General features: G+C 48.0%; 1 protein-coding gene across 1 annotated transcript; it reads right to left on the minus strand.

Annotated features, from left to right (window-relative positions):
- Nucleotides 1-4899: 4899 nt before the first annotated feature.
- On the minus strand, nucleotides 4900-21102 carry LOC308650171 (uncharacterized protein C6orf118; the record flags this gene model as incomplete). The annotated part of the gene is made up of 10 exons (XM_081296181.1): nucleotides 4900-5314; nucleotides 6534-6595; nucleotides 7167-7220; nucleotides 8919-9100; nucleotides 9576-9634; nucleotides 11289-11413; nucleotides 12638-12697; nucleotides 13475-13597; nucleotides 14280-14962; nucleotides 21078-21102. 10 exons carry the CDS (start codon nucleotides 21100-21102, stop codon nucleotides 5206-5208), a joined length of 1482 nt encoding a protein of 493 aa, XP_081152307.1. The 3' UTR covers nucleotides 4900-5205.
- Between the last annotated feature and the right edge of the window lie 1747 nt (nucleotides 21103-22849).

The following is a 22849-nucleotide window of genomic DNA, read 5'->3' on the forward strand; positions in this document are numbered from 1 at the left end:
ATCACCTCTACTACCATCACCTTCATAACCTTCTCCATCATCACCTCTACCATCACATCACCATCACAATCCACTTCACCTTCACCACCATCATCACCTCCACTACATCACCCCCACCATCACCATCAGCCTCACCATCACCTCTACTACCATCACCTTCATAACCTTCTCCATCATCACCTCTACCATCACATCACCATCACAATCCACTTCACCTCCACCAGCATCATCACCTCCACTATATCACCCCCACCATCACCATCACCATCACCTATACCATCAGCCTCACCATCACCTCTACCACCATTGCTATCATAACCTTCACCATCATCACCTCCACCATCACATCACCATCATCTCCGCCACCATCACTACCTCCTCAGCTTTTTGTCATTGTGATCAAAATACTTGAAAAAAAAAAACAGCTTAGGAGGGGAAGGGTTCATTTTGCCTCATGGTTTTGGAGGTTCAGCCTGTGGTCTGCTGGCTCCAAGGCAGAAACACCATGGCAGAAGGGCATGATGGGGGGCAGCTGCTCAACTGATGGCAGGTGGGAAGGAGAGGAAGAGAGAGGGAGAGGAGTGAGGAAGGGGCCGATGCCCAGTGACTCACTCTCCAGTGGTGCCCCAGCTGCCGGTGACTTTCACCACCTCCCAGCAGGTCCATTGGAGTCATTGAGCCATCAAATGGATTAATCCACAGATGAGATCAGAGCCCTGCATCCAATCATTGCCTACAAGCCCTCCTCTGAACCAAGCTGACAAGGACCGTGTTCCCACACAGGAGCGCTGAGGGGAACGTTCCAGATCCAACCACAGCAGTCACCATCACTGCCACCACCGTCGCCATCACCATGTCCTAGCCAGGGGCAGACCGCCTGATGGCTCACACTGCGCCCTTCTGGAAACACCTCCCCAGGACTCGAAGGTTGTTCAGCCGTCCTGACCCCTCCCTGTGGATATTGTTCAAGATCCCTTCAAGTCAGTCCTGACTCTCGTTGTACCATTTACAAATATTACACCAGAGCCTCCTTCACTGCACACACTACAGCGTACTTGAAATGAAGCATTCTAGATAAGCAGTTTCTCATCTATAAAAGAGGAGTAGTACCTGCAGCCGACCACATGAGGTCATGAGAGAACTGGAGGAACTCCCGAGGGAGAACAGGAAGCCTGGAGGGTAATGATCGTCACATTGCCACGTAGAGAAAGTAACACAGCTGACATCTATGAGCCCACTGTCAGGTTAAACGTGCACCAATCTCTTGGCATTTCTGCTCCTGGTATTGATAGGAATTAAACATTATGGTCCTGAAATACAGAAGCCAGCCCACCCTTTTTCCTCTTCTTCCCTCCCCTCTTCCCTACAGCTAACCCACATCCCAGGACCACTGAGCTGGCCTCATGCCAACTGGAGACGACTCTACGTTCTGATTGGTTCTCTGCTTGGATTAATGGCGCTGCAATGTATTCGTTCTATTTATAACTTTTTTCTTTCAATATTATTCTTCTGAGATTTATCTATGTTGACTATGTAGCTCTCTTTCTTTTAATTTGTTTGCAGCATTCACAGATTTGACCTCCAGGGACTTCCTACCCAGCTCAGGGGCCATCAAGTCTCTGCCCCTTTCCGCCCTCACAGTTCCACGGTGAGCATCAGGAGATGGCATTTAGAAGAGGCAGGGCTGACAGAGAAACCCTAGACAACAAGAGGGAGTGAGAGAGAAAGAGAACACTCTGAACATGCACATGAGTTTCTTTTCTTTCTGTCTTTTCCTTTCTTTCTTTCTTTTTTTCTTTCTTTCTTTCTTTCTTTTTTTCTTTCTTTCTTTCTTTCTTTCTTTCTTTTACTTATTCTGCTTCTCTGTGTTTCTTATTTTAACCTTATTTTTAGCCAAATGCAACACACTGAAAAAATTCCCCAAAGTCAAATTTTCAATACTTCTGTGGTTTGTAAAATAATGTCAACTGGCATTGAATAAGATTAGGAAGGAAGGAAGGTGGGGAAGGAAAGGGAAGAGAGAAGTCTCCGTCATGAAATAAATTTAGAAAGAGATGAAAATATTACAAAAAATATTAAGAAATGTTTTTAAGGCAGGACTTTTTTAAAAAAAATAACCAGTTTATTGGCTTTAAGGCCAAACATGTTGTCCTATGGGGAGAAATCCATTGCTTTTTCAAAAAATATTAATCAAATTCTGTCTTATGAACAGAGCAACTAAACTTCAAAACCTGATAATTCAAGATTTAAATTGATTCACAAGGCACCTCCTGAACATTTACAACTAAAATGATTTTATCATCTTTTTTACCTCAGTATATTTCTTTTAAATTTTTAAATTTTTTATTTATTTTAATGAGTTACACTTGACAGTAGAATGCATTTATGCACTTTGATACATCATACATAGATGCAATATAGTTTCTCGTTTTTTCTGAGTGCACTTGTTTCAGAATCACATTGGTCACGTGTCACATATAGACACACAGTAACGATGTCTGTTTCCTTCTACTATCTCCCTCTCCCCCATCCTCTCCCCTTCCTTCCCATCACTGTCCTCTGCCTAATCTAAGGTAACGCTATTCTTCCCTAGTGCCCCCACCCCGAATATTAGAGAAAACATTTGACTTTTGGTTTTATGGGATTGGCTTATTTCTCTTAGCATGATATTCTCCGACTCCAAGCATTTATTGGCAAATGCCATAATTTCACTCTTTTTTAAAGCTGAGTAATATTCCATTGAAAAAAAAAAAAAATATATATATATATATATATATATATATATATATATATATATATATATATCACATTTTCTTTATCCATTTATCTATTGAGGTACACCTAGGTTGGTTCCATAGTCTAGCTATTGTGAATTGAGCTGCTATAAACATTGATGTGGCAGGATAGGTTCAGGAAGTTTGAGAATTTCCATAGAGAAAGGGTAAAAACAGGATGCACACAGCCATCCTCAGCACCTAGATTTCTAAACCTCTGCAGGGAAGACACAGGGCCTACCCAGAAGCCCGTGACTCCTCTGGGCCCAGTCTTGCTCCTGCATCCTGGATGGAGCTCTGCCCTCATCCTTGTGCCTGGCTGGCCCCTGTCCACCTCCCCTGGGCATGTGCATGGTGGGCTTTGGGAAATATGCCCCTTGGGGCAAGCACAGCTTTCTCAGCTTCTTTTCTGCCCCTCTCCTTGGGTGGTCAGGAGACCAAGGCTGCTGCAGGCTTTGGACAGTAACGGGCTTTCCTACCGGAGGGTCCTGGATTCTTTGGCTGGAAACTCCTTCAAACTCAGGAGGCTCCCACAGCATTTGCCTCCAGGTAGAGCCGGGCATCCAAGAGGACTCCGTGCTGCTCCCAGATCTAGTCCCATGGCCCAGGCCTCACTCTCCATTCCTAGATGCTTCCCTCGGGGCTGCAGAGCTTGGACGAAAGGCCACACCAGGATCTGCCCCTTGCTTTCCGAACCTGGATCAAATCAGGGATTCTCTAAAATCTCATCTCGGAGAAGCGCAGACTCAAAGCAGTCAGATTTTCTGACAATGAGAAGCCGAAATTTGACTCTTTATTCCCTTTCAGTCTCTTTTACAAATCAGCCAGTCTTCCCAGGGGTCACCTGTTTCTTGTGGAGCTCAGCCACCTGCACCCCACTGGCACACAGTCACGTGTTCCTGCTCAAATGCAAGGAGCCACACCCGCTGTGCCAGGTCCCTTCCTAAAGCTCCTTATCAGGTACACCTGGTCCAGCGAATGTGGGACCCACCTACCCACAGCCTGGCATGCAGCAGTGTGACTAGGCGTTGGCTGTGGCTCTTCTCTCAGCCTCTACAACCACCGCAAACTCCCTGGGGATCGGCACCAGATGTTCTTCATTTCCATCCTCACAGCTGGCCATGTCTCTGAACTATACTGAATGCTGACAGAATGGAGGGTTCTTTTGTAATAGAAAGGATGAGAGGATCCCTCATCTGCTTTAAAAAGAATTCTGCAGTCCTCAGGAGTGCGTTCCGCTCACGAACTCTGATCTCCACAAAGCCTTACTATAACCCACCTGGCAGCCCCCCAAGAACAGCATGGTTGTTGGCCAATCCCGGGTAAACACTTCCCAGTTTCCTCACCCACCACAGAGCCACACCGAGCATCTGTCTGTCTTTACTTCTTCTGGTCTTTCTGCCACTCTTAGGCAATTCCGAAATCCATTCCCACTATCTTACAAATGACACCATACGATAAGGCCCCAGGAGGTCAGGAGTGGTGTCAACCAGACCTGGGCTCCTTCTAGCCCTGTCACTTAGAGGGCACTCTAGGGAACCGAGTCCCTGCCTCAAGCTTCAGGTCTCCCCTGTGTAAAGAGAGACATTCTATTAGCAGGATCCTAGTGGACGAATCGACCAACGGAAAGTAACTGGAATATAGAAAACACTACTAGGAAAGTCCGGTTGATGTCTCTACATGGCAAAAACTGCCACCAATTTGCCTCTTAAAGCAGAGGTGAGTCATGGCCAGGAAGAGCTCGTGGTTCTCAGAGCACTGTTGGAGCACACCCTCCTGACAAGTCTGCCCCCATCCCCTCTCTCTCTCTCTCCTCCACTATTCCAAGTTAGGACTGAGGTCCTCACCACTGACATCTGAACTCCAAAGTCACCACCTTTGGTTGTCCGAAGGATTCCAATTTAACCTTCAGCTCTAGAAGTTAGACCAGATCAAAGACAAAGAGGAGAAACGAACCCCAAGTCCCAGGGTTGGGCTGAAGGTCCCGGCCAACCAAGGTGCCCGTGTGCCAAGCTCAAACGAGAGTCCTGACATTTGAAGAGCAGCCATGACTTCCAATTCATAAAGTTATTTAATTAAGTGGATATGAATTAGAGCGCCACTGCACTGTATCACATGTAAAAAACTGTTGGCAGATAAGCAATTATGTTTAGATTGACAAATATGATCCCCCCTAATATGACACAGAAAGATTTTTTATTCTTAAATATTGAAAAGTATTTTCTCCAGTGGAAAGTTACTAAATAAAAGCAGCAAATTCTCAGAACTAGTATTGTTATGCACATATGCATAAATTAAAACTGACCATGTGTGTATATGCATTGATCAACACTCTGAAGAGGATACTTATAACACATTAATTTTATTGGGGTAAGGTGGACGAAATGGAATGCCTCTCAGTTGACTTCTCCATCTGAAAACATCCAGGCTGCTATACACATGACACTTCTGAATTTTCATGGGTCACTTCTCCAGTGGCTTGAGAGTTATTTTCTGTTTCTTCTAATTTTGTGTATTTTTTAATAAATTCCCAAAGTTTCCTTAAAATACATAAGAAGTGAATATAATAGATTAGAAAAATGCATTAAGGAAGAAAGAACACTTCAAAGTAAACTTCTATTTTAGGGCACGTTTATCTGAAAACAGATGAGACTTTGCAATCATCTGCCTTTGAAGAATATTTTAGCACAGTTTAGACACTGGGTGGAAGGAAGACCTGCTTGTGTTTGGATCCCCCCAAGCCCCCACCCGCATCTTCCAGATGAAGGACAGCGTAGCAGCAGGGGTGGACTTGCCACCCAGAGTACGCACAGCCTTCAGAAACTCACTCTTGCTGCCGGAGTGTGCCAGGAGCCTCCCAGAGCCAAGTCCGTAACGTTGTCGTTACCCAACTTCCACTGCCCCCACACCACAGGAGGAGCAGGAGTCACGAGGAAGCTGAGGTCCCCTCCAGTGCCCTCTCCCCTGGGTTTCTCTGTCTACCTAGTGGGAGGGAGGCGTCCTCTGTTTCTGGCTTCCTTTCCAGCTAAGGGGGGTGGTAGGCCGTGCGGGCCACTGAGGTGTGGTTGGGAGTCACTGAGAACCACTGTCCCCCTCAATTGAGCTGAAAGCCCCACATGAGAAGTCTTTGGTCATCTGTCCTCCTCTTCCCTCCCTTCCTCCTTGGAACATGGACCTAATCCCTGAAGACAGCCATACTGAGACCCGGGGGAGGTCTCAGGAAAGGACAGTGCACGCCTAGTTACTGGATGCCACCACTGAGCCTAACGGGCCCTGTTGATACAAATAAGCCTTCCCTAAACCCGCATGGTTTTCTTCCACTTCCAATTGTACCAAATCCTGGGTCGAAGTGCAACATCAAGTCTCAGAAGAATAGCCATGTGAAGCACAAGTCACCTACAGCAGGCAACTGAAATCAACCATTTGCTTTTGAACTTAAAATTTTAAAGGAGTATATTCATAGGGTTTTTCAGATGCAACTTCACAAAAATCCTTGTAATTTGAGAAAAGAAAGCCACCCATAGCCACAGGCACCCCCGCTTTCCTGGCCCTGCCCAGGAGAATCCACTGCCTCTCTTCAGCTCTCCACATTGAAAAACCATCCATATACATTGAGGTTTAAATCTGGGACTAAGCACTTTTAAGCAGGAAAAGCTGCAACAGTATGAAGTCGGCTTTCCCAAGTGCTCCTCAGGGCTCAGCCTGTGAGTGTTCTGGGACAGCAGGACAGTTACAGCTCTTTCCTAAAGATATACTCACTGCTGCTCCTCCTCACTGATCTTACTCTTTCTCATGAACTGCTTCAAATGGTTTTCATTGACCTACAAAAAATTTAAAATCCTGTCGTCATGTATGATGGCAATGAAATTGAATCCAAATAAATCAGCATTTCTAGAATCAGGTATAACATACTAATTCATACTGTGTACAGTACAGATACACACGTAATAGATCTATAGCATGTTAAGCTGTGTGTGTGTGTGTGTGTGTGTGTCTTCCTGGAGATGGAAGCCAGGGCTTTGCAAATGTAAGGTAAGTGTTCTAATCAGCCCTAGGGGACATCTTCAAAGCTGCTAGGTGGAGTCAGTTCAAAAGATTCCTTGTCACCAAATAAACTCCTTATGTTGCATGGTAAAGTGTAGATGGAATAGAGAAATCATTATTATTAGCACATCCTACCATTAAAACTCAGTGCTACACTTTCACTTATACATCAGTTTACGCCTGTCAGTTTTAAGATACTGTGTGCATAGCCAGATATTTGGAGCACCACAGGAAGTTGTCATCTGGAGGAAGAAGTGTGCGTTCTTGTTTGTCTGTGACACGGGGCAAGTAGGTACTCCAGGGACCACTTGTACTGATGACACTGATTCAGGCACCAAGAAGACTTACTTCCAATTTCTTATTTAGGATCCTATTTGATGTTTCCAATCTTATAGCTTCATTCTGAAGGACAAATGGTTTAAAAGCAAGATAGCTGGTTAATTATTTTTCTCTATTTATGGGATAAAAAGTATTATGTAAATGGTGTCATCTCAATAGTACTCAAACACAACACTTAAAATCATATGATTAAATGAAAGACAGAGGGTAAGAAAAAATATCTCTGGCCTCTGTTTCAAAAACTGAAAAAGATGTGATTAATCCTTCAAAAATTTAAAACCTTAGGGAAATTCAGAGTAAGGTTCCTCACTGTTCAGTGGCTAGAAACAACATAAAACTACAAATACAAGCTGGGCATGACTAGCACCTTCAACCATTAAAACTAAGTGTTACATTTTCATTCACACATAACTTATACCTGCCAGTTTTAAGATAAAAAACTGTTTTAATCCCAGAGACTCTGACAGCTGAGGCAAGAGGATCACAAGTTCATGACTAGCCTCAGCAACTTAAAAAAAACCCTGCCCAGTTTACAAACCTTAATACACACACACACACACACACACACACACACACACACACACACACATATACAGCCATACCTCATTTTTGTGCTTCCCTTTATTGTGCTCCATCGATATTTGATTTTTCATTTACAAACTGATGGCTTGGAACAACCTTGTGCCAATCAAGTTCATTGGCACTGTTTTTTCACCATTAACAGCACATATAATCATTAGCACTTTTTAGCATAAAGTTTTTAAAATTAAGGTCCATATTTTTTAGAGAGAATGCTGCTATACATTTAATAGACTACAATATAGCATAAGCATGACTTTTATATACTCTGAGAAATCAAAAAACTCTTGTCATCAGTTTATTGTGATAACAGCTTTAGTGTGGGAGCCTGGAGCCAAATGCACAACATCCCCACGGCCTGCCTGTACTGGTACTTAACACCTGCACCAGGAACCGATCACCAAGTGTAACGTGGAACATTTTAAATTTCCATTTAAAATAGTATCAGGTCCTATAAAGTCATGTGAGTAAGTATAATAATTATTTAAGACACAGACACAGAAATAAATAAAATAAAGTTAAAATGATCCTGGATACGAATATTCATATTGTGAAACTATCACTTTCTCCCAAGTGGATTTATAAATTCATTGTAAGCACAATCGGAATACCAGAGTTTTATTAATAGTAGAACTTGAAAAATCAGTTAGTACTGTGAATGAGAATATCCAAGTTAATCATGAAAAATGGTGGACAGGGGTTATCAAGACTTGCTCTTACAGATAGCCAATGTGTTGGAAAGGATTAGCAATTATGGCAGTGAGGCAAGATAATGATTAATTAAGAATCCAGAGTAGTTTAGAGCACCACTACCAGCTGCATACCATACATTTCTAATTACTCAGCTTAAAAAAATAGTGTTGAGAAAATATCTGTGACTATATAGCCACAAGAGGAAATTCTTATAAATTCTACAGCCAGAGATTATATTGAATCCAACTGCACATTTTCTGCACAGATTCTGCAGATATTGGCCATTGACAGCTCAATGACATTTGTATCATTTTTGTTTCAGCTGGTTTTTAATTATTCTAATTATCTGCCACAAACTCTTTGAAATAAAAATACATTTGGACCAAATTTGACTGTATTTTTATACCCTGTTACAGAATCAAATTGCTTCATGCATTTATCAAGGTCTCAAGCAAAAGAACAATATAAATATTTAAACAAATTGCATACCTCTATGCTTTTAAGCTTATTCTCGGCAATGCCTGAAATTCCAGTGTGCACCAGTGTTGCTTTAATTTGCTTTTCAAGGTCTTGAATTTCATCCCATTTCTTGAGTATTTCACATCTCTGAATTTCAACCTTCTCCGTAAGAGTAAGTTGTTCCTCATCAATTACTTTTTTCTCGGTTTCTTCTGGAAATATATTTGAAGGCAAACTATTATTGTGTTTAATATCTGGCTCTCATTAATAGTACTGTGTGTTATTAACAATATTATATATATCATTTATAACTATAATGGACCTCAAAGTCCAAGCATGTCAAAAATAATCTGATCTAAAAAACGAGGTATACCTTCTTTAATTCCTGATTTAATTCATTCATATAATCAATAAGTGTTTATTGACTATCTTGTTTTGTGTGCTCTGGCCAAGGTGTAAGGTTTAATGGTTGATTATTACTCACAGACTTTTCCAGGTTTGCATTCAGATGGTGCAGACCATCAGGAGACTATACAGAGCATGAAAGGGAGCCGAGGGGTAGTGGAGACCCGCAGGAACCTCTGACAGTGTTCCCCAGGTAGGCTGGGGAGGGACCAAGGGGCGGACGAGAGTCAGGCACGGGCAGGGGCAACAGAGGGAAGACATGGGTGGGAACCCCGAACTTGCCTGATCTTTCCTTAGTGATTCGAAGCAGTTTGTTCTCCACCTCTAATTCATCTCTGAGTCTAGAAATTGAAAAGTTAAAGAAAGTGAACCGTGAGAGCTTCGTTGATACTTTGTTCCTTTTATCTACTTTATACCACAAGTCTTCTTTCTACTGAGAAATAAAATGGTATCACCTGACTTTCTAACACAAAAGAGAATGAAAGATGTCTATAAAGCAGAGTCCCAGGTTGACCAAGTAGGAGAGCCTTTTCCCCAGGACTGCATGCACATTAGAACAGGTCAACTTAACACAGGGTTTTCTGTGGTGCTTGATGTTATCCTGGACTTCAATTGCTAAGAAAGAAGGCAAACAATAAAAATAAAACCACTAACATTTTACACGCTGAGGCAAACAGCCAATCAGGGCAGCGCCTACTGATGCAGGAATAGACGTTCTGCATTATGTCACACCCCACAATCACAAGTTAAAATTCCACTATGTTTGAACTAAAAATAGGTATAAAGATTTGAAGGAGGAGGAGGAGGAGGAGGAGGAGGAGGATGAGGAGGAGGAAGAGGAGGAGGAGGAGAGATCTCAGTAACCTCTTTGTACTTTGTTTTTGGTGCAAAGTTTCCTTGTCACCAGAGCAGCAGGTCTGGCTCAGCTGGGACACAACACCCCATTCTCCACCTCCTCCCAGTTCCTCCACAGGTCTGCCCAGGTATCTGCCTCACAGCCTCCTGGTGCCCGACTCCTATGGGACAGCAGAAATGACCTATATGACTAGTCTCTGTCCCACACCCTGAAGGTGTGCCACGGTGACCTTCTCCCAGTCACTGGGACCCCACAGAACCTGGGCTGCAGCCCTGAACCCTGCACCAGGGCTCCCTGTGCGGGCCTCCGTGGGTGACTTGGGTCATGCTCTGGATCCATATGAAGTCCCCTGCCCAGCAGTGGGGCACACGTGTCCCGATGGCTCCTGTGGCCTGCAAGCATGCTGCCCACTGCCCTTTGGATTCTAAGTCACAACCTTCTTGTGTCATTTCATGGGTTTGGCTGAGTCGCCTCCTCTGTATCTCGCCTGAGGTGCACACCTGAGCCTAACCCTACTGCTCAGGAGAGACAGGCTTCCCGTGACCCAGCCACGGGTCAGCGCCTCGGCATGCAGCTAATGGCCAGCTGGAGAGGGCTCCTGTCAAAGGCCTGCTGTGAACCCACAGCCAAGTCCCCTAGGCCCTGGGCCCTTGGGAAGGGCGAGAACTTAGTGCCACACAGTGAGAGAGGCCTTCAGACCGACCAGAGCAAAGGCAAGGGCCGACGGCGAGGTCGCGGTGGGAGTTTGCTTTCCTGAGGACATTTGGTGACCTCGGTTTTGTTTTAATCTTTTTTTTAACTCCTTGCAAGCAATAGATCCCATCCGATTGTTATTTGTCCCTGGAGGACCACACAGGTTAGAAAGAGGGTGCAGCCACAGCTCACACCTGTGAGCAAGTCTTCCGGGGCCAGCCGGGAAGAGATGAGACCCCTTCAGAGCCCTCCCACCATGGAAACACCATAGTGGGCAGAATATCTGGCCACACTGGGACAGCTGGGCACAGGCCAGGAATCATGCTGCTTCAGGCACCATGTCACACCCAACAACACAGAACAAAGTTCAGACGTGTGTGAGTCACGCGGCTTTCAGACCTTGGTAAGGAAGGTCACCCAACCCAGATGGACGCGCATCTGCTCACTTGTTGTGGTACTCCAGGGCCGCTCTGGTGGCCTTCACGAGTTTCCTCAGCTCCTCCCTGGCCTGGTCAATATCCCCTCTCTGCACGGGACTCTTCTCTAGCTCTTTCACTTCAGCCAGGTAAGTCTGGGAGGGCAAGGCACAGAGAGGGTGAGGCTCACCCAGGAAGGGCAGAGAATCTCCCTTTGACTTACTGTGCATTCCAGATGCCCTGGGTCAGAACATGGATTCTAGTTAAAATAGGTCCAGCAGGAGGACCCGAGAGATGGGATACTGGGGGAGGACATCCTGGTCAAGTGAACCTGTGGTTAAACGCCTTTGTAAAAGCTATTTTAATGTTTTATTTTCCTAAGAAATTTTTTAAATGGCAGGAGTTCCCAGGTTGCTTTGTGTGGGGGGAGGACATGCTGAACAAAGGCCTTTGGTGCACTGTCACCAGCCCCCGGGCATTTCTTCAGTCAGTGGGGACCATTGTAACTCAGTCAGTGCTGTGCTCAAAGGCAGAGCGGCAGAGACCTTCGCCAGGTTCTCAGGAATAGAAAGATCTAGAGCCTGATAGCCTGGGAATTCTTTCACCCTGATGTTTGACACAATGTGGACACAACTGACCCTTTTCTACTCAACCTTGAAAAGTAAGGGACAGGCAGATCAAGGACGTCTTGCTCACTCCTGAAAGACAAATCCGCACAGCATGAAAGGCTTGGAGGAGTGGCCACAGAGGACCGGAGTGTGAGTGTCCCGAGGAGGAAATCAGACCTGACCTCCTTCTATGCTGCCGAGTTTTTATGTGCAAAGAGAGAAACTGCATCTCCTCATTGTGAAAATGCCAGACACAAGTTTTAAACTTCACCAAATTCAAAATGCCAAGGCACCAGAGCCACAGTGTGACACTCTGAGATTTTATAAGTGATGGCTGTTCCTGTAGCACAAATTTCCTACTACAACCAATGCACATTCAACCCAACTCTGAGGGACCGCCTAGGAAGCCACCACAGGAGGCGACAGCAGCTGTGGCTGGGCCAGGCGGGCCGCATGGCACTCCTTGCAGTACCCAGCAGAACTACTGTGGGTGCTCCGACAGTCACTGAAGTGGCACCCTTTTAACCTCCCAAATAGTGTCCTCCAACCCCAGTGCCTTGGGAACGCCACCAGGGCTGTGTCCATCTAAAGGGAAGTCCTTTACCAACAACATCCTGCAGCTGGTATGGAGCTCTTCCCCGATGAAGGGACCAGCTGGGGTGAACTGCGCAGGAACACACGGTGCTCCTTGGGTCCTGAATGTTTTCTAGTGCTGTGGAAGGTGGAGCATGCCCAGACAGGCTCTGTGGGTCTTTCCAGGTGGACAGTTACCTCATACTGCTCCGTGGGCTGGGAGCACAGGAGTATGGTCATGTAGAGTTCATATTCATCCTGCGCACACAGAGACATCCACTGGACATGAGTTAGGAGGCAAGGCTACGGAGCAAGGCTTGTTTCACAGATATAAACAATACCGAGGTTAAGGATGTCCATTTAGATAATTAAAGAACAAAAGTATACAAAATGATACAGTGCATTAAATCCTATAGTGCCTTAAATCCTACAGTGTATTAAACCACATGCACTAAAAAGTATAAGGCCTAATAGTCTTTGAAACAAATTTGAGTTTAAAGTACTGAGCATTTCAATATGTATCACAAAACAACATGATCTCGTGCCATACAGAAATCCTGTCCTGCAGCCTGAGGTGAGCTTTCTGGCAACCAGGGTATCTCTGTAGAACACACCACCACAGCACTACTGTTGAGCATCCCTACTCATTAGGGATGTTAGAGAACAGCGTGTTCCTGAAGCAAGCCAAGTTCAGCTTGGGTGCCACTGAGGGGCCTTTCATCATGAAGTCACAGCAGTTTTGTCATTGCATAAGGGCTCCATGTAAAATAGCAAACCCAGAAGTTCACGTGCCACGTATGTTGTACTATAATTAATCAGAAAGAATTTGGAAAAACAAACAAGCATGGGCTTAAGAGCTAACTGGGTGCTATGGCCTGGACCTGCAGTCTGGAGTCTCAGTGAAGGGTGTGTCTCTGGAGAATGGGGACCTTCAACAGGGCAGGATTTCTGGGAGGTATGAGATGGTTCATGGATGCAGAACTCCACACTTAGTTCTCATAGTTATTGTGGGAAAAAAAAGTATGTATCCGTTACCTTAACTTCTTTTAAGATGTCACCAAATATCAAAGAACTGTTGCAAACATCTTCAAACACTTCTCCTAAGACCTGCAGCCTGCTGAGCTCTTGCGGGGGGCACGTGCATATTTTCTGGAGTTTCTGGGGACAAACAGAGGGTCAGGTGGTCTTCTCTGGACTCTCCAAATCGTTTCTCGGGTTGAGGAATCAGAAGGGCACAGCTGCCACCTCCCAGAGCCTGGTCTCAGCAGAGCCGGTGGCCAACCAAGACCCCTGACCTTGCCCACAGCTGCTGAGGACCTGCCCTGGAGCTTCTCTCTGGTCTGCTCTCGGTTTCCTTTTCCTGCCCCTCCTTGCACCCTGCCTCAGGGGTCCACTCTGCCCCTGTGACACTCAGGCCCAACCCCCAGGCCTGACTGTTTCACAGGTGGCCTTCCTGCCCTGCTCTCTCCCTCACGAGAGCTGCCTGAGTCAGGATGCCACCCTCCTCCTAGGACAGCCACACCCACCATCTGCCTGGTCCCTCCCCCTGCCCCCTCACACCCTTCCACTGACAGTGGATCCAGCTGTCCCTGGATCCCTCTACTGTCCTACAGTCGATGTCCCATCATGGCCACATAGCATCTAATGCTTCTGATTGTGACCTTGCCTCCAGTGTACCCACGTCCACGTTTGGCCTCCCACTTCACCTTACTGTCAACATCTGCTGACCCTGTGGATTTTCTCAACACCTGGAAATGTAAAAGAGCTGAAGATGAGTCTCAGCCCTGAGGGTCCTCCTGTCACAGCCCTGTGTGGTCAGTGCTACAGTGGCCCTTCTTACCTCCTCCAACTTCTTCTCATGGCCCGCTGCCACCTTGGCCCCTGTGAAATCCCTCTTCAGTAGATCTTGCTTCGCCAGAACTTGCTTTTGGAAACTCAAGAACTTCTGGTACCTGTCGGCTTTGGTTATGCCGGCCAGGTAGGAGTTGAGGTACTGGTACTCGTCCGGGCCTGGGGCCGTCAGGGTGCAGCTGCGGCTGGACCCTGGCTCTCGGTACCTCAGCACCTTCATCTGGGGCAGCCTGAGCTCCTCTCTCCTGCGACCTTCAGGAAAGCCTGTGCCCCTCTCCGCCTTCTCTCCTTGCCTGGGAGTGAAGTCCTCTCTGGAAGTGTAGGAAGCCGGCGCCTGGGGGTTCAGGTACCTGAACAGCCGCTTGTTTCTGGTCTCATCAGGCAGCAGAGCTGTGTTGAGGGTAAAATGAGCCCAAGCATCTTTCATCTTGGCGACATTCCTGTCGGGTGGCTTTCCCACTCCAGAAGCTGCTTCCCCCTTGGGCCTGCTGGTGCTGCACCAGGCGGGCAGGTGGGTCTCGGGCGGCCGGTAGAGCTTGTTGGGATTGAGGTGGCCTGAGGTGTAGAGCAAGACCTCTTCCTTGTGGTCTCTCTGCAGTCGGTGCAGAAGCTTCCTGAGGTCGCCCAGCGTCTTCACGCCTGGGGTCTCACAGTGTCTCCACTTGAGGTAAACTGTTCAGGGAGGACAACAGGACAGGAAGTCTCACTCTCAGCTCCACAGTGAAACAGCCCTGGGCACTGGCTGAGCTGGCACAGCCCATGCCCCGAAGAGGGGTCTACAGGGAGAGAAGGGAAAGTGGCACCTGGCTGCACCCTGCAGTCAAGAAACCTGTGCCCTGACTCAGGCGGGGCAGCAGAGAGCAGCCCGGGGCTGCCAGTTCCAGAGGGAGCCTGCCAGGCCAAGAAAGAGGGAGGCAGAGTGTTTTAATTTGACAAAGTATTTCTTCTAATATCAGCAAAGGTTCCGGAAGGAAAGGTTAAAAGTTTTATTACAATTCTCAGGATGATGCTTCAAGGTTCTTCTCTAACGTGTTTCACATGACATGCCAGGAGACACACCAAGAACATGTTTTCCCCTAAAATTATCAGGACACCTCACCACACTGAGTGACTGAAAGGCCATTCATCCTTCTTCTCCTGATCCCAAAAGTAAAACCCGTGGACATGTGAAAAGTGCCCTGACTCCTTCCACACAGCCCTGCTCCTCACCTGCCCCCTGAGAGGGCTCCGATCAAGAACCTGACCCAGGACATAAATCATGGCAAGTCCTAGTTTTTAGCCAATTCCTAACCACATGAGTGCAGAAATAACAAATGGACTCTCTGAACCTCAGTTTCTTCCTCTGCAAAGTCAAGAGACTCATCTAACTCAATATGGTTGACTAACCTCCCAGTGGAATCGCTTTGGGTAAAGAAAGACAGAGTAGATGCTCCAGCCTTGAACCCAATCTTGCTGAAGGTCTACGGCACTAAACACTTCTGACAGACCCTGAGTCGCCCAGATTTGTCCTTCAATGTGTTCCCCCTCAACATGAGGAAAGAGGGCCTTTTTTCTGGAATGCTGTGTAACCTGATGTCCACAGAGCAGTGGCACTGAGGGAGACGGGGGGGGGGGGTGCCTCAGCAGCCAGGGCAGGTTGGCGAGGGAGGTGTCGGGCAGGGCCAGAGCAAAGGAGCATGGAGAGGGTCCTGATGAGGTCAGCCTCCTGCTTGAGGAAAGCGCTCGCGGACACAGTGGGGACCCGATCCGACAGACACTTCTGGACACGTGCTCCTAAGTAGGGGACCCAATGGGAAAACTAAAACAGACGTGTGGACACAGCGGGCACCAACCAGTAATACTGAGAGAGTGTAGACAGGGGGTAAGGAAGGAATTCCTGAGACTAGAAAAGAACAGGCCAAACCCAACCCCCACTGGTCTTCCAGCTCTGGGCCTTCTCTTCTGAGAAGTCTGTCTCTGTAGCTCTGCTCTTCTCCGTAAACCTCCTGCCATCTCTGAGCCCTGCTCTTCAATTCTTTGCTGAACAGAGGCACCGAACCCAGCACCCCTAGATGGTAGCACCACCACCTTGGAGCACTCTCAGGAGTTGCTAAGAAAACGTTCACTTGCACAGCAAGACTGGGACCTCGGTGCTCCCGCAGCCACGGATGCCCAGCAGGCCCGCTGAGTCCTCGAGGGGCCACCTGATCCTCCACAACCACATCTCCACCACAAGCCCCTCTGCAAACAGCTCATCTCCATTGTGAGGAGGATCAGTGAGCAGCGTGGAGAGGGAGCCAGGTCCGGACGAGCACTGTAGTGCAGCCGGTCTCAGACACAGCCTTCCCCCACACAGACCCCTCTACTCTGTGCCAGGACTGCCTGAGCAAAGTGGGCAGGCGGGCACATTCTGAGGCCCGAGCTACATGCACCCCACATCTGTGCCCAGTCTAATGGAGATCTTTGCCTGTGAAAGATCTATTTTCACCCAAGAGAAAAAATGAGGCCAGAAAAAAACCCAGGGGCAGCCACAGATTCCCTGCTGTGTCACAAATGACCATGGACAGCAGCCTCTGCACCCTAGTGCGGGGCTGAGGCCTGGGCCCTCCATGGGAACATCACGGGGCTGAGACAGAGGTGTTGGCCAGCTGAGTTCTTGGAGGCTTTGGGGACAAAATCACTTCCAGGCTTATTTTTCTTGTTGCCAGATCCAATGTCTTGTGGTTGTAGGAAGGAGGTCCCGGGCACCGCCCACATTCCTTGGCTCAGCCTCCTGTCTCTGAGCAGCCACAGCTTCCCACCCACAGCCTCTCACCCTCTTCTGGGACCAGCCTCTGAGCTCTGAGAGTCACAGGATGGGTGCCATCTCTTGAGGCCAGTTGTGCCCCACGATACACAGCAATTCCCAAAGCTCTGTCCATTTCCTCGTCTCCACAGACCTGGGGATGATGTCTGGTGTGAACAGCAGGGAGCCAAGAGACTATGGAGCTCTTCAAAATTCTGCCCTGCTCCAGGACATGCCCAAGCCAGGGCCCAGCCTCCCCACACTGTCCACTGTCCCCGCTGTGAGGGCCACTAGGGCTGGATATTGGAGCAAATGCTGCCAGCGGTGGAGTTCCTGACAGTCTCTGTTGACCAGCACGGTACCTCAAAGACACCATTTATACACATTTTTTAATATTTATTTTTTAGTTGGACACAATACCTTTATTTTTAAAAAAATTTATTTGTATGTGGTGCTGAGGATTGAACCCAGGGCCTTGCATGTGCTAGGCAAGTGTTCGACCACTGAGCCCCAGACCCAGCCCCCAAAGACACCATTTATGAACAGGTCATATACTAATTAACAGAACAAGGTTTCAATGTCTCACTGTGGTTCTTCAGAGGCACTGACCCACAAGGCAGGGAGACGAGCTACGTCAGCTCCATGGGAAATGGGGAGAGGCCACTTGAATGCAGCCATTATCCTCCCTTCAGTTTACCCACAAGTTTTCAGAAGGGACTGGAGGCCTTCAGCTAGCTAATCAGCACAGTCACCTTCCTATTAGCATAGGTTTGGAGTCGACTGCAGTAACACTTGGAGGATCCAGATTCCATGGCTCTCTGACAAGTTCCCACACTACTGACCACACGCTCCATCCTGGCCCTGGATGTCACAATACTGTCCTTACTGAAAACATTGTCTTTTGCATACCCTGGACAGCAAAAAATAAAAGTGAGTATTTTACAAATGATCTGAAAACGTGTAGAGACTTTTTGAATGTGTATTGATTTAGGAAAACACAGTAGTAGGCTTTTGGATAAGGTTTAGATTCATTAAACATTTCCAACAATTTAGCAGCTAACATTTTTAGACAGAGTGTCTTTAGTTTAGAAATTCTGCTTATGCTTCAAGATGGAGACAAGAGGTCTTGAAAGTCACCATCATTACAGATCGCGGCCTCTGTTGTCTGGTCTCTGTGAACCCTGGGATCCACAGAGATTCTCACTGGTCTCTTCCAAGAATGTCCTCATTCCCTCTACCCTGCACTTAGCAAACACGCTGGGGGCAAGTTAGTGGAAATAATTAAGAGAATTCTTGAGACCATAACCTGCAGGCCCAGCCAGAGGAGAGCCAAGGAGCCTCAGGGGACAGTGGGCAGTAGGTCCTCTCTTGTGCCCTGTGTGCTCTGAATTCCTTAGAGAATCTGTGCGGGCTGCTTGACCTTTCCCAAATCCCAGACAGCATCAGAACTGTGACCTGGTCACACTCTACCTTTACACATGGATCTGCAAACATTTTGACAAATCCTCAAGGGAAGGAACTTTATTTGCATTATAATCTTCAGAAAAACTGAACAGCCATTGCTTCATGTAATCAATGTAGAAAAGAAGCACTGTAACATTTTAAGTAATGATAGAAAAACCTACAGGGTGCTGTACACTGCACTGTATGTGTCAGAAAACAAAGTCCTACAGCAGTCCTGCAGGGTGGGGACACAGCTGGGAGTGTAGAAGGCAGAAAAGCCCCAGGGGAGCACTCGTCCATGGGGAAGAGAGGCAGAATGAGCAGACTCACAGTTCTCTTGGCTGGCCAGGTGGTGGGGGGTAAGAATGGCAAACTCAGACTGCAGCGTCACAGAAGGGGACTTTGCAGATTTGATTTAGGTGATGGGCCTTAAAATAGATTGCCTAAGACCATCTGGGCAGGCCCATCCTCATTACACAAGTCCCTAAAAGCAAAGAGTTTTCTCTGGCTGGAGTCACAAGGGAGAGTGGGCTAGGAGGGACTTCAGAGATTCCAACAGGAGGGGAAGATTCTGGGCAGACGGCCCTCCAGGATGGGGAGAAGGCAGCCGCTGGGGAGCTGTGGGATGCCACAGTGCCGACGGCCTGGGGGGATTCCTCCCCAGGGTCCAGAGATGAGCACACCCTACAGTACATTGATGTCAGCAGAGACCCTGAGCAGAGGCCCACCCGGCTCATGAAGACCTGCCACCATGTCATCTGCAAATAGTGATAATTTAAGTTCTTCTTTTCCTATTTTTATGCCTTTAATTTCTTTCATCTATCTAATTGCTCTGGCCAGTGTTTCGAGAACTATATTGAATAGAAGTGGTGATAGAGGGCATCCCTGTCTTGTTCCAGATTTTAGAGGGAATGCCTTTAACTTTTGTCCATTCAGAATGATGCTAGCCTGAGGCTTAGCATAGATAGCTTTTACAATGTCAAGGTAAGTTCCTGTTATCCCTAGTTTTTCTAATGTTTTGAACATAAAGGGATGCTGTACTTTGTCGAATGCTTTCTCTGCGTCTATCGAGATGATCATATGGTTCTTATCTTTAAGTCTATTGATGTGGTGAATAACATTTATTGATTTCCATATAGCAGATTATGCTTAGTGAAGCTAGCCAATCCCTAAAAAACAAATACCAAATGTCTTCTTTGATATAATGAGAGCAACTATGAACAGAGCAGGGAGGAAGAGCAGGAAGAAAAGATTAACATTAAACAGAGACATGAGATGGGAGGGAAAGGGAGAGAAAAGGGAAATTGCATGGAAATGAAGGGAGACCCTCATTGCTATACAAAATTACATATAAGAGGTTGTGAGGGGAATGGGAAAATAAACAAGGAGAGAAATGAATTACAGTAGATGGGGTAGAGAGAGAAGATGGGAGGGGAGGGGAGGGGGGATAGTAGGGGATAGGAAAGGTAGCAGAATACAACAATTACTAATAGGGCATTATGTAAAATTGTGGATGTGTAACCGACGTGATTCTGCAATCTGCATTTGGGGTAAAATTGGGGGTTCATAACCCACTTCAATCTTATGTATGAAATATATGTCAAGAGCTTTGTAATGTTGTGAACAACCAATAAAAAAAAAAAAAAGACCTGCCACCACAGAATGCAAATCATATGCATCAGCGCTATTTGAAGTCACCGTTTGGGGAGCTTGATACAGCAGTAGAGGAAAGGAGTACACTGGGACACTGCACAGAAGCCGGGCATGCTGCGTCCATGTCTGGTGTGAGCCATGGACAGCAGAGGGGAGAAGACGTGTGGAACTGGGAATCAGCAAGAGCAAGTTTCACCCCAGGGCCACGGCCACGTGCGAGGAGAGAGGCCTCCCAGCCTCCCAAGGTTATGGGAGGAAGGCTGGAGCTTCCTTACTCTTAGGTTAAAGACAAACATGGCCTCTGAGGCTGCAGGCTGCCCTTTGACAGCATGGCTCGAAAGCAGCCCTGGAGGCGGTGACCTTGTGATCCCCTTCACAGGTGAGGATGGGGGCACAGATACTTAAATACTGCCCAATGTCCGTCCAGAGGGCAGCTGCCTCCCCAAACTGCCCACCACTGCACTTCAAAGCTGCAAAGTGCCTTTAATAAAGCTTCCACTGTCCACTCTACTCTTGCCTCTGCATGCTTCTCCGGTGTTATACTTCTGCATTTGTGGAAGCAAGGACTCGTCACCGGTAAACAGTGGTAACAGACTGGGCCACGCTCAGGTTGGTGACATGCACAGGGAGTGTCCTGCAGTCCAGGACTAGCATCTAGAAGTCTGCCCCTCCAGCCCCTCCTCCCAGACAGGGCCAGATTGCCTGCACACACACACACACACACACACACACACTCACACACACACTTTTTCGGCCTGTCATTCTGGGATCTGAGAAGACAACACATTCCGACACCAGTGTTCCTGGAGCTGATTTGCAGCCACAAGAGAGACTTCACTTTTCAAAACAGACTCAGAGAAACTGGGTTCCTAGGTACACCTCAGACAAACGTCAGAAGCCAAACACAAATGCCCGATGTCCACTTACATCCTGGCTCCAAATCCTTAGCCATGGCCTCCCTCACCAGTGTGGCCTCTGAGGCCCTGGGGTTGCTATGGGACCATCAACATTCCAGGCCCCGCCCCCACCGCGGAGCTCAGCTGCCAGCCACAGGGTGCCTGGCCAGATCCCCCACTCCTCCCCCCCTGTTATTCTGACTTCAATGGGGACACCAGGTGTTTGCTGGTCTGCCTGGCTTTTTAAAATGAAACCATCAAAAATGTACTTGCACTCTTCAATTCCTCCCCCAAACCTGGAGTAGGCCAGGTAACTGGTTGCTGTTTGGACTATACCCAGAATTCTAGTGCAGTGTGGGTTTGGGGACTTCATGATCAGGGGTGTCACAGATGAGCTTTTGAGGGACACCTCACATCTAAACCACAGCAAGCGTGATTACCCATGGAGTCCAGGCAGGGACTTGAGTTCCCTGGTGAAGCGGCCTGCAGGATCAGTTAACCGGGAGGGAAGGTCAGAAACGTCCATGTTCCCAATTATTTCTCAGCCAGAAATAATTGGTTTGCAGCCAGGTGGTGACTCCGTTTGCTCTTAGAAGTCACTAAGGCCAGCCGGCTCTGGGCTGTGCTGAGGAGGGGTGAGCCCCAGAGCCCCAGACTCGGGCGGCGCTGGGCAAATCTGGGCACAGGGTTCTTCCCTTTGCCTTGTGTCCTTTAGTGCTGGTCAGGAGAACGTTCGGGAAACCATGAAGCCATATGACCACCACCTGCTCACAGTGCAAATCAGGTGTAATTCAACTTGTGGGAAAAGCTAACCCCAGTCTCCTTTCTCTCCAGTGCCCGCCCAGGTTGGCTCACCACCACTGTGGAAATGCTGGTCCGCCAAGACCACTTCGCACGGGGGCATCTAAGTTTGGGCCTGGGGTGACCCCTGCAGCCCACTGTCAGCTAATTACAAGCTCCGTGTTGCATATTGAGTTAATATTTGTGATTTAGCAAGCTGGCTGCCCTGCGTGCCACCGCCCCACCCCGTGCGCGTGGGTCACAGAAAGGGACCCTCTATGAGCCCCTCCTGTCGGTCGGCAGGTGGGCGGAGGGACGAGGGGTTCTGCCCCTGGGAAGCGGGAATCGTGGCCCAGGCGAGCTGCTGCCCTCGGTTCAGCCTGGACTGCCCACACGCCTGTGTCTTGGCACAAAGCAGGATTGGGCTGATTGGACTGAAAGCCCTGGTTTGGGAAAGAAAGGACACAATGGTTTTCAGGGCCTGCATTTCTCCCAGTCGCCCTCCCTCGGGGCAGCACGCAAATGCGGTTAGACTGGCCATCCCTCCCCTGGGGCCCTCCAGAGAGCCCGTGGTCAGGGAACATCAGGCGCCCACCCCTGCAGCCCCCCCGCTGCTCCTGGTGCATCGTCGTGTTGGTGGCAGAAGCGCACTTCATTATCAGGTTTTCTGTGCAAAGAGCCGATCCGCCAGCGCCACCAGACCTTCCCTGAGGCCAGACTTCGTGGAGCTGGCCCTGCGGCCCTCGCTCGCTCCGCTGTGGTCTTGCCCCTCTAGGGGCGCGGGAAGCCGGCCTCCCCTGAGCCCCGCTCCTGTCAGAAGGGCAACTGGTCCTGATGAGAGTCTCCTGTTACCGCTTCTCCAGCCACTAGAGTTCGCTGGGCGCCAGCAAAGAGAGCTTAAGAGAGAGCCCCTAGCATGGGAGGAAATGGTGGCCAGCTACTCCTCCGAAGGGGGCTAGTGTCCAGACCTATAAAGAACTCAAAAAGCTTACCACCAAATAACATAAGATAAAATAATAAAAT

The sequence above is a fragment of the Spermophilus citellus genome (assembly GCF_964194105.1).
Source record: "Spermophilus citellus genome assembly, chromosome: 5".
Taxonomy (NCBI): Eukaryota; Metazoa; Chordata; class Mammalia; order Rodentia; family Sciuridae; genus Spermophilus; species Spermophilus citellus.